This window comes from Mustela nivalis (assembly GCF_964662115.1).
Source record: "Mustela nivalis genome assembly, chromosome: 1".
Taxonomy (NCBI): domain Eukaryota; kingdom Metazoa; phylum Chordata; class Mammalia; order Carnivora; family Mustelidae; genus Mustela; species Mustela nivalis.
Window position 1 is genome coordinate 75023730 of NC_139020.1, and position 12781 is coordinate 75036510.

The 12781-nt window shown below is 42.7% G+C and overlaps 1 protein-coding gene across 5 annotated transcripts in view; it reads left to right on the forward strand.

The window, feature by feature from the left end:
* Window positions 1-9630: 9630 nt before the first annotated feature.
* TSC22D2 (TSC22 domain family member 2) overlaps window positions 9631-12781 on the forward strand; it is a gene marked incomplete at its 5' end in the record, with an annotated part of 49593 nt that continues 46442 nt past the window's right edge. For 3 of the 5 annotated variants that reach the window (XR_014298574.1, XR_014298575.1, XM_082682374.1), the window contains one exon: window positions 10782-12763. Coding sequence is in view for 3 of the 5 variants with exons in the window: in XM_082682374.1 (XP_082538500.1) it covers window positions 10782-12763 (1982 nt within the window). Of the gene's footprint in view, window positions 12764-12781 lie in introns of all 5 variants that reach the window. The other 2 variants (XM_082682373.1, XM_082682372.1) reach the window with 2 other exon arrangements.

The window sequence follows — 12781 nt, forward strand, 5'->3', positions numbered from 1 at the left end:
AAATTTTCTTATGAAAATGATGTGTTATTTAAACTAGGCTATTATACCAAATATTGAAATCATTTCAATTTGCCTCAAATTAATATGATTAAGAATGGCTAATATCAAAGGAATGTGTATTTGTGATCAAACTTTCAATCTGTGCTTACTATGAAATACTAAAGATGCTGTATTCTCAAGGACTTCTGCATATGATCTGATGTACAGCTTGCATGTTTTCTCAACTTTCTGCAAATATTAAAATTGATTCAATAAAAGGTTGGAAAACTTGTCTAATAATTAAAATGAATTCTTTTTTATTCCCTCTTAAAGATACATGTTTATAGAAGTACCTATTTTTGCAGAGAATTTCCCACTGTGCCAGTCTTCCATGATTTTTGAATATTTATTGCTTTACTTACATAATATTGAATGAAAATGTAGGATGTTGTAAAAATGGAAAATTCATTTATACAATATTTATTAAGAATTGAATATGTGTCAGGCTCTATCATAGACCTTGAGAATGTCAGAATGAACAAGAGGGGCACCTGGTTGGTTCAGTCGGTTAGGCATCTGACTCTTGGTTTCTGTTCAGGTCATGATCTCATGGTCGTGGGACTGAGCCCCACCTTAGGCTCCACTCTCGCTGGGGAGTCTGCTTAAGATTCTCTCACTCCGCCCCTACTCCCCACTCCCTCTCTCTCTCTCTCTCTCTAAAATAAATAAATCTTAAAAAAAAAAAAAAAAAAAAAAAAAAAAAGAATGAACACGACAGATGAAAGCCCTTGCCCTCCAAGGAGCAAGCCATTCTGGTGTGGGGAAAACAGACAACAAACAAATAAGGAAATGACAGCGTATTAAAACGTAATAAGTGCTACAGTGAAAAATAAAACAGGAAGGATGGGAATGAGAGAGCTTAACAGTTTTAAATAATGTAGTCAGGGCAGGCCTCACTGAGAATGTAACATCTAAGCAAAGACTTGAAGGAGGTAAGGGAAGTAAACATGCATATCTCTCAGGGAATAAGCAGAAAGGTACATGAAATGCAAACGTCCTGAGGCAGACAGTGACTTTGGGGGACTCAGGCAATAATTAGCATATTTGAGTGTTACCGACTGAAGCAAAAACATTTTGACCCATTTATTTGTTGGCTGTTGGCATGCAACACCAAGACTCCAAACTCGTCCTTTGGGAGTCTAGATTCATAAAATATTAGAACCAAAAATAGTCATCCTTTCAGTCGACCTCCTTATTTTACAGATAAAGAATATGGGACCCAGAGAGGTCATGACCTGTTCTAAGACACATAGCTGCACAGAATACTGCGGAGCCTCCAAAGGTTTCCTAACACCCCATTTTTGCTCAATTTTACTTCATACTTTCATTATATTTCTGTTACTTATGTCTTTCTAATTTCTTTTTAAATTCCTTTTTAATTTCATAAATTAACTCTTTAAAGCATCTTTGCATTAATTCGGTCCAACTGAAAAAGCACTAATGGTTCCTAATGCTATATTTTAATGGGATTCAAATATATACTATCCCTGAGGGGCAGTTTATTTTTAGATAGCAGTTATGAAGTATTATTTATCACATGACTAAAATTGTCATCTCATCTGTCATTACACCTTTACAAAGTTACATGAGGTTTAGGTGGTGCATGGGGGCACATTTTTTTTAATATAAAAGTAATTTGTAATATAAAAGTAATGTAAAAGTAATTGAGATAAAGACTGTATGTGATTGTTGTAGAAAAGCTGGAAAATATTTTTAAAAATCAAGTGAGAAAGTTTAATAACCTCTTCACCCAAAGATAGTCACTATTTAAATTCTGATGTAATTTCCCCCAAATTCTTTTCCTATGCATACATGCAATTTTCTTTCAAAGATAAGATACAGTTCTGTTTGATGTTTTTAACTCAATATTCTACCATAATTGTCCTTTAAAAAAAATCATCAAATGATAACAAATGTTCCTCTTTAAAATGGCTTGATCTTGGGGTGCCTGGATGGCTCAGTGGGTTAAAGCCTCTGCCTTCAGCTCAGGTCATGATCTTGGGGTCCTGGGATTGAGCCCCACATTGGGCTCTCCGCTCAGCAGGGAGGCTGCTTCCCTCTCTCTCTCTGCCTGCCTCTCTGCCTACTTGTGATCTCTGTCAAATAAATAAATTAATCTTTAAAAATAAAAAAATAAAATAAAATGATTTGATCTTTTGAAAATGAACCTGTAAAGTTCATTAATTAGGTAGGCTATAAAGTTTGTATAAAGTAACATTTTCCTGCCCATCACAAGGTACTATTATAAAGTAATATGATCAATAGTTGTAAGCTTCATAATTGTAAAATAACTTAAGAGATTTGGAATGATATTTAACAAAAAAGCAACACGGGAACACGTGTACCCCTTTTAAAGAATTTGAACAACCTTGACATGCTACCCTTTTCTCTTTTTAGTCTTGACGCTTTATAATCATATCAAATTCCATCAAATAACAAATAATGCATTTCAAAAGCATTACATAAGATAAGCAAGCTTTCTTTTCCTTTTTGTTTGGCATTTATACCAGCCCATTCACATTTACATTGGGGCTGGTAGCACAAAATATCTAGGTGTTCCTTCTCCCATGTTTCACTAGGAAAAGAACTATGTGTGCTTCGGAGAAAATAATAGCCTTTCTGTCCCTGCTGAAGCTCTTTAGACATGTTGGCCCTGCTTTGGAGTTTACCATGGTAAGAATAAATTTAACATTCATACACATAAACCTGGAATTGGGAGAAGGTAAAGGAAGGAATAAGTGGCCAGACCAGTTGTCACCATCAGTGCACCAGAGTGTAACCTAGTTAAAAGATGCTTCTCTAGCATTCTCTTACTAATAAAGAAATAGCCCATGAAACAGTAAAAATCATTCACTGTTCAACTGTACCTGACAAGAAAGAAAGAAAAGGCAATCCACCAACACGGAAATGCATGGCCTTGCCTCCTACCTTTTCCATAAAGGTCCCTTCTTTGTGGCTCTTTTATGACTAACAGAATGTTTCACATCGTTCCTAGATTTATCTATGTGTATTTTTATCTCATTGGAAAAATGAGGTTCACCCCTGAGCCTCCCTAAAATTAGCTCTACTTGTTAGAAGTTCTCCTTGTCAGGCGGTTCTATCACACTTATCTAATAATTACCTTTACATAAAATGTTTTCCTTTTTGTTGTTCAGAGTTGGGTTTTGTTGTTGGGTTTTTTGTTGTTGTTGTTTTTATGTAAGGCATTTCAAGTTCTTGAGTAATCAAAATCACTGACTTTAAGTTAGTTAAGGTTTTGCTGAGAAAAAGACTTCCATCTTACAGGTACTTAATGAGTTCTTGTGCTACAAATTTGTTAAATCTCTATATAAAAAATGACATAGAGATTGTTAAATATTTCTACGAGTTTGGTATGACACAAATAATTACAGCCATATAAAAAGAAACTTACAACATATTCTAAACTATGAGAGGTTAAGAAAGCAGAGAGGTTTCCTTTTAAATGCAAATCAGATCATGTTAATCATCTGCTTGTAACCCTCCTGTGGCTTCCCATTACATTTAAAATAAACTACAAGTTCCTTCACTTGGCCAATAAGGTCTATAAGATCTAGTGCCTGCCTGAATCTCAGAAGCCTGCAGTACACTCCCCATAACACACTCGTTTCCACCCCAGGGCCAGTGTCCTATATCTGCCTCTCTTTCTGACTATTGACTATTATTTTAAATCCTGACTACTGAAAAAGAGCCCACCTGCCAGATACGTAAGGTGCCATTGCCCCCACCTTCCATTTTTGATTTGTTTCTTCTTAACACATGAAACTCTGAAATTACCACATTATTCATTTACTTCTTCAGCATCTGTTCCTGTGTGGAAATATAGTAGAACAAACACTTTACTTTTCTTGTCTAGTTCACAACTCTTCCCAAGTCTATCAAAAGAGGCCAGCACATAGTAGTCTTCTAAATATATGTTAGATGAATGAACAAGGAGATATTTGGAGCTGTTTGTTCAAAATAGAAGCTTGACTTTACTAGAAAAAATTTTTTCTTTTATCAAAATAAAATGCCACAAATGAAATATTAGTAAACAAAATTAGTTTAAACACAGTAGCTGAGCTTAAAGAAAAGGCAATCCACCAACATGGAAATGCATGGCCTTGAGCTTAAAGAAACTCAGAGAAGAATTGTGGAAAAGGTAAATGAATCATTATTACATAATTTATCTTTCTTTAAAATATGCATTTTTGTGAAAGGGTTGATCTTTTTTCCTTAAAGGGTAGAACCACTGTATTGATGGAGAACCTATAAAGCAAGTATGAATGAAATATTCATAAACTAAAAATCTAGAAGTAAATCAGCTATTGAATAAACACATGCAATTGTACCAAAACGATTAGTATCAAAATCCAGAAGGTAAAGATGGAAAACATAGTCCAAATATTTGAAAATGAAAATATATTTATATCTAATCAATTTAATTAAAAAAGAGGTAAATATCACAGAATGACTGTCGTGGTAGTACTATTATAATTATTTATCGGATATTTGATGGCCAAAAACTGCAATGGGTGTATGATTAGCATTTCACCTTGATTTTGCATTTTCCCCCTATTTCTCTATTTCTTACTAGCCTCCTTCTCCAAAGATCCCAGATTACAGATGGGAGAGAGGAGTTAAAATTAATTTGCAGAGAAGCAGCTTGTTACATGACCACTTTAAGTAACACCCAAATCCTTGTACAAACATGGATCATGGGTTGAGCTTTTAATGAGTATGAATCCTGCAAAGGAGGATTTCAAGTATTTTAAAGTTAAATGCTAATAGTGTTTTGTTTCCAATAACTAAAGAGCTATTTTGGAATTAAAATATAACTGCTAATACAAAGTAGTCGAGATTATATTTGTGCCTTTCAACCATTGGTTCCTATGAATTAAAATTAGTCCAATCAGCTAAGTCAGAATGACCATCAGATTATCAGTCAACACTTAGACCGTCCTTCATGTCTAAATCCAGTTTATACAAGTTTCTACACTCAACCACATTTCTTTTGAACTTTATAAGCCGGTAATAGTAACATACAGAACGAACTATAACCTAGAAATCTAGAAATTGGCAATGTCTTTCAATGCTCTTTTGTGAGTGTTAAAGTTACAACTTAAAATTACAGGTATACTACCACTTGAAGCGATACATAATTACACTGTGCTTACACCAAATTCACATATACAAGAAAGGAAGAATAGAGGGTGATGATTCACCTTACCAAAGGATATCCCATTAAATGTCTTTAAATAATTAGCTCATCTATGAAAGAACATGGGTTCTTCATAAAATCACATATACCTAGTAACTTTTTTTAAGACTTGTATTCTATTTTTTTTTTTTTAAGATTTATTTATTTGAGAGAGCATGCGAGAGAGAGAGAGAGACGGGGAAAGAGAGCAAGTGTGTGCGTGCAAGCTGGGAGAAGGGCAGAAGGAGAGAATCCTCAAGCAGACTCCCCTCTGAGGGCAAAGCCAGACTCAGGGCTCCAAATCACGAGCCAGGAATTCATGAACTGAACCAAAACCAAGAGTTGGACACTTAACCAAGTGAACCAAGCATCTCTATTTTATTTAAGTAATCTCACATCTATCGTGGGACTCAAACTTATAACCTTGAGACCAAGAGTTGCATGCTCTCCCCACTAAGCCAGCAAGGTGCCCCAAGTAACTTTCTTTTTTAATTAACAAATGACATTGAAAATATTACTGCCGATAGTATCACATTAGTTGCCATCTTTCTTCCAAAGACACCAAACACTGCCATATGTGTTATCTTTCTCTTTCTACTCTCTCAGTGGGATTGAGAGTTTAACATCTCGTCATCACAATGCTACTTCTTTTTAGTGATGGGAAATTGAGGGATTAGTAGACTAGTCAACAGTCACAAAACAAGTTTATGACAAAACTGAAGCTACTCTTGATCTCAAGTTTTCTCCAAAAGGCAATGTAGATTTATTTAATTTTGTCCCAAACTGGTCACAAACAAAGTGTATGTGTGTGTGATTAATATACATATACATTATATATATTATTTAAAGCATGTATATATTAAAATATATATATATATATATTTAAAGGTAATATAATTACTAACAGATTTGCTATTGAAATCACATTGCAGTATAAAGCTAGATTTCAGAACCACATAATATTTTAGATTCTAAATTAAGTACCATAATAGAAGAAAACAGACTTTACTAGGACATTCTATTTATTATTAGTTCAAAATGCACCATTTTCTTCCATCGGATTGCTATATTTTGCCTGAACTTCAAAGACCTTTGGGACTCAAGAGAATCTTCACTATTAAAAAAGACACTATTGTTTCATAGTATATTGAATGTTAGAAGACTATCTAATAGAACTTCTCTTAAATGTGAAAATTATACACACATCATTCGCTCTGAAATGATGAAGATATTGTGCATTTCAATGAGATTTTGTTTTCTTTCATTAAAGTATTTATGGAATTCCACTAGGCTTATTCTTCTTTCACTGCAGTTTTTTTTGTTGTTGTTTTGTTTTTGTTTTTGACTTTTCAGATAATATTATGCAATGGCCTCACTGCAAGGGGTTATTAGTAAGATATGGTTTCAGAAATGGAACCCCAGGAAAATCATAGTAATAAATCAAGTACTACTTGTTTAGACAACTGATATTTATTTCCAGCAAATGCTTTTTGGAATCTGAAAACTAGTCCTCCATTTTGTATTTTTCTAACAATTTAGTGATAAAAAAAATGTAGAAAGTAAACATAAGCTATTTCTAAATCCCAGAAAAAGTTGTTGGCTAGGATACAGGCTGTGCAATTCTTAATGCACACATGGAGGGCTCAATAAATGTCACTGACTGATAGTATTAACTCTAAAGGACTACCTCTCTTAGCTAAGCAGTTGCTTAAGTTCTCCTATAAATGTGGTTTTATTTTCTCTATCCCAAAGTATTTAGATAATGTACTATTACTATTTTAAATGTATTATGTACTTGTTGAAAAAATAAAAAAGGTTTTCTTGAGTATCTGCAGTTCACATTCCAGGATCTTGTGACTATGAAATAATTTGTCATCTGGTATGATATGGTTAGATAATAACCTAGTAGAATTTGGAGTATGATACTCTGAAAAGATGAAATCTTGCTACAGTAGTTGTGGTGTTTGTTTGGTTTGGTTTTGGTTTTCTTGGTCATTGGTGGAAACCATCCTTAGTTTCTAAGTTGTTGCAATTGTTTTTTTCTCCCCCCCCCCCCGCATTGTTCTTCCTAAACATATCTTCCATACATGGCTTTAAAGTAAGTCTTTGAGGGAAGTACCAGATGTAGGACAGTCAAGTTGGGTGCTATGGAGCAGTAATCAAGGATTTCCACAATTTCCACATGTGGCTTTTGGGTGTAAGCATGAAGCCAGGATAATTGCATTAAGACCCTTGGTCTCGAGGTTTGAAGGACTCCAGAGATCTCTCCTGTTCCAGTGAGTTAGGCTACCATGTTACTTACTGTCAACTTTCTACACACACCCAGAGCATATATACTGACTGGTACATCTGGTTTCCTAACATTTTAATTAGTTATGTGGAGGCTTCTAATCCTTTGTGGGCCAACCATGAATTACATAGCTGTGTAGTCTGATGACAGTTCTATGTTTTTCTTTTCTCCATAAAATGTTTTCGAACCTATCTGTAACAACCAGAATCTTTATCGTTTCTTCATAGCAATTTTATGGAATAAATTCTCTATATTTCTAAGCAGCAAATGTATAAAAGAAGCTAGAGCCTTTAAGACTTTTAGAAAGCTTACCTTCAAAAGAACTATTTTATTCACACAGAAATTCTTAAGCATATAAATAAAACATTTTAACTTTATACATCTATTTTAGGCTAAGATGTCTTTTAACATCTTTAACCCCATTCTTACCAACAGTATAGCCCCTTACTAATCTCTTCTAAATTATTACTTTCATTTCATAATAAATCCTTAATGTGTTCTTTAAGGAGAAATCATCTTACAGATGACTTTAGATTTTTCCTTTGTGTGATTAAAGATAATCACAACAAGTAATCAAAAAGTTTATGTAATAAGATAATGTAATGAGACAAGGAGGCATCCCATACTTATTTTTCCAAAATTGACCACCATTTAATACAGTAAATCAATCCGAAGTTAAATTGAGCTCTTGTAAGTTTATATTTGATTTAACCAGTTGATCTATCTTATTAATGGAAAATATCTCTAACAATTACCAAAATTACAGATTTAGAAATGAAACATTCCATTAGCTACCTCTGCCACAATAGCAGCATAATATTACACTTTGTTCCTTTATTCTCTCCAATCAATCTTCTTAAGAAACAGGGATGTTATTATGTGGTCTTATTTCACATCCTGACCTCCTTCACTTGGGTTTGGAGGACATGGTTTTTACTATGGTTAAAAGCCATGTGTCTGTATGCTATTTACAACTAAGGACCTAAACTTTTTCTGTAAACTATCATTATCAAAATATCCTTAGGCATAAAAAGTATTTCTACTCTTCAAAGATTAGAGAACTGAGTATAATGATTAACTGATTTATATGTCATAACGATAATGACTGCTAAAGCTGTGATATGAAATCTTGATCCCCACCCCCCGCAAGATTTCTTGCATTTTACTTAGATATGTATTAATGTGTCAAAGTTCAAGAGCCACCTTCCCCATTTTTTTAAAACTGTTTAAGAGAATGGCCGTACCACTTTCTTTCGCCAGAAAGTAGCTAAAAGATGATAAAATCTCCAGTACTTCATAGCTGCTCTCTGAACTGACTTGTTCTGGTTGTTCATGACCCAATTCAAACCATGTAACACTCTGGCTGGATCCAACTAAGAGTTTTAGAATAAACAAAAGAAAGAACTATAACCATTTAACGCAGTAGGTTCTACATTTATGGAGCCCATAAGCTGATTTCGTGCTGAAAGTACAAACAGTCTCAAGAGTTCAAGTGAACTCTTCAATGCTGAAATCACAGCAAAACTCAGGAAAATTAGGGATATGTTGGTAACCCCTAATCTTTTTTCAAACTGACCTCACCCTGGGCAAGTAACCATCTCCTGATGCCATTGTTGGAGACAGAATTTCTGGCTGAAAGATCAGTTTTCTGACTCAATCTGGCTTGCTATTCTTGGTTAATCATCCCCATTTCTCTCAACATTTCACTCCTCTTACTACAGTGGTCAACATTTATTTCCAGAAGACCTTTTTTAAGTGATTCGTTTCCTCCGTTGGTCTCCCTCTTTATCCTGACTAAATCTCCCTAACCCCCACTTCTATCGCCCTTGTTTCTGTAAGATTTTGCTAAACATTAGACACAGCACATGACCTCCATCCAGTCTTCCAGCGTCTCGTAACAAAACCGACTGGCGCTGTTGTAAGCTTCTCTAGGATTGGGATTTAAGAGTCTTCAGCTCTTCAAGTCTAAAAGACCTACAGCGTATATTTTAAATTAAAAATTTTTAAATTTTAAAAAAAAAACGCTCCCCTTTTTTAACCTTTAGTCCCTCCCACCGCCTCCCCCTCAAGCCTCCACGCGAAACTGCAGGAAACCGGAGGGGGCGGGGCGGTGACGTCACGACGCCGGTGCGTCACGGAACGGCGGCGGCTGCGGCGCTGGCGGTGGCTGCGGCAGCGGCGGCATTTTAGTCGACAGCGGCGGCGGCAGCGGGGCTGCTGCTCCTCCCAGCATCCCTGGCGCGGCCATTTCAGCCCCATCTTGGCCGAGGGGAGGGAGCTGCAGCCGCCGCTTCAGCAGTTTGAATTTCAGTTTCTCCAGGCTCTGCGAACCGGGCGCACCGAGGAGGAGCCGAAAAAGCTACCACCGCTACCTCACACAGCCGGAGCGCCTCCGCTCGCCGGCCAGTCAGTCGGCCGCCGCCACCACCACCGCCGCCGCCCCTCACTCTTCTCAGGAGCCGCGAGGGGAGGCCGAGACCGCCGCCGCCCGCGGGGTGGCTCCCCCTGTAAGGGGAGGACCAAGCCGGCTTCCCCTCCCCCGGAGCGGGTTTCCGCCAGAGACAGTCGACATGTCCCTGGGGCTGAGCTCCGGCTAAAGCCGGGGAGGGGGCCGCCCGCCCGCGCCGAAGCTCCGCCGCCCGCTCGCGGACCTTCAGCCAGCCCCAGCCCGCCGCTCCTGGCTGAATCAGGAATCCCCGGCTCCAGATTCGCCACTCCTTCCTCTTCTTCCCTCAGCGTCCGAGAGCCCAGAGCTGACGCCGGTACTGGCCTGAGGAGCCCGAGCGGGGCAGCACCGCCCCTCACGCCGCCGCCGCTGCCTCCTCCCCTGCGCCCTCCCACTCCCACCCCCAGCCAAGGCCTGCTGACCGCGCCGAGCGCCGAGCTGGACTTACCACGGCGGCCCCGGAGACTGGAGGAGAAAGCAGGCGGCCCGCCCCTGGGATCGCGCTCGCGCCGCCGCTGAGGGGATTGAATTGAGGCGCCGCGGCTGCGGGAGGCGAAAAGGAAGGAGGAGCCGCCGCGCGAGTGCGACGGGGGCAGAGCCGTAGAGATCGACTCAGAAGGAAACGGGGAGGAGGATGTCTCACAGAGCGGCTAGCGTCCGGATCAGCCAGTGACTCTTAACAGCGGCGGGCCTCAGACCCCAGCGCGGACTCGGACTTTGTCTTTGGGGGCCCCTGCTCTGCCCTTCCTGGTTTCCGGCAAGATTGCAGAGGAGCCGGCGAGCCTCTCTGCGCTCCAGCTTTCCTCACCATGTCCAAGATGCCGGCCAAGAAGAAGAGCTGCTTCCAGATCACTAGTGTCACCACGGCCCAGGTGGCCACTAGCATCACCGAGGACACTGAGAGCCTGGACGACCCGGACGAGTCACGTACAGAGGACGTCTCCTCCGAGATATTCGACGTTTCTCGGGCTACGGATTATGGCCCTGAGGAGGTCTGCGAGCGCAGCTCCTCGGAAGAGACGCTGAACAATGTTGGGGATGCGGAGACTCCCGGGACCGTCTCCCCAAACCTCCTCCTGGACGGGCAGCTGGCTGCCGCGGCGGCTGCTCCCGCCAACGGAGGAGGAGCCGTTTCGGCCCGGAGCGTGGCTGGGGCGCTGGCCAGTACCCTGGTGGCGGCCGCCACCTCGGCCCCCTCCTCCGGGGCACCTGGTGCCCCGCCGGTCGCGGGCTCGTCTGCCGGGCCAGGGACCGCAGCCGCATCACAGCCCCCCACCACTTGTAGTTCCCGTTTTCGGGTGATCAAGCTGGACCACGGGAGCGGGGAGCCCTACCGCCGCGGCCGATGGACGTGTATGGAATACTATGAGCGGGATTCAGACAGCAGCGTCCTGACCAGGTCCGGGGATTGCATTAGGCACAGCAATACTTTCGACCAGACTGCGGAACGGGACAGCGGCCTGGGCGCCACCGGAGGGTCGGTGGTGGTGGTGGTGGCCTCCATGCAGGGGGCGCATGGGCCCGACTCGGGAACTGACAGTTCCTTGACTGCTGTGTCACAGCTACCCCCGTCGGAGAAAATGAGCCAGCTCGCCCCGGCCCAGCCGCAGAGTTTTGGCGTTGGGCAGCCACAGCCACAGCCACCGCCGCCCGTAGGTGGGGCTGTGGTTCAAAGCGCGGCTCCAGTGCCGGCGTTCCCGGGAGCCGCGACCGGGCCGCAGCAAATGATGGCAGCCCCGCAGCCGAGCCAGCCCCAGGGAACGGGCCCCGGCGTCCTCCCGCAGGGGCCCAACGGACAGGGGTTGCCGCTGACGAATGTAACCCTGACGCAGCCCGGCGTGGCCCTGCCGCAGCAGCCGGGCCCAGCCGTCAGCGCTCCTGCGACGCAGCAGCCCCAGCCGTTCGCGTACCCCCAGCCTCAGCTACCGCCGGGACACTTGCTGCCAGTCCAGCCCGCGGGTCAGAGTGAGTACCTACCGCAGCACGTGGCCGGCCTGCAGCCACCGAGCCCCGCGCAGCCCTCCTCCACCGGCGCCGGAGCGAGCCTTGCCACGGCTGCCAGCCTTCCAGTGGGCACGGGCCAGAATGCTGCCTCGGTGGGGGCGCAGATAATGGGCGTGTCTTCCTTGCCCAGTGAAGCTGTGGCCCCGGGGCCGGGACCCGCGCCGGGCGGACAGGCCGCGCCTGGTCAGCCGGCCGGAGTGCCCTTGGCTGCTGTGGGATGCGCCGTGCCGCCGGGCCTGGTTCCCCCTGGGACCGGGCAGCCCCAGTCCGTGCCTCCGCCGCAGATGGGTGGCAGTGGTGCGCCGTCAGCCGTGCCTGGCGGCCCCCACGCCGTGCTGCCCGGAGTTCCAAACGTGCCTGCAGCCGTGCCCGCTCCAAGCGTGCCTAGTGTGTCTACCACCTCTGTTACTATGCCAAATGTACCCGCGCCTCTGGTCCAGCCGCAGCAGCTGAGCAGCCATACGCCAGTCAGCAGGAGCAGCAGCATAATCCAGCATGTTGGGCTGCCCTTAGCGCAAGGCACACCCAGTGCACCAACAAGTCTACCACAGTCTGACCTAAGCCAGTTTCAGACTCAGACCCAACCTTCAGTCGGGCAAGTTGACGATACTAGAAGAAAATCAGAACCCCTACCTCAACCACCACTTTCTCTCGTTGCTGAAAATAAGCCTGTTGTGAAGCCTCCTGTTGCAGATGCCCTGGCAAACCCCCTTCAGTTAACACCTATGAACAGTCTGGCCACCTCTGTATTCAGCATAGCTATTCCTGTTGATGGTGATGAAGACAGGTATGGAAATCTTACGTA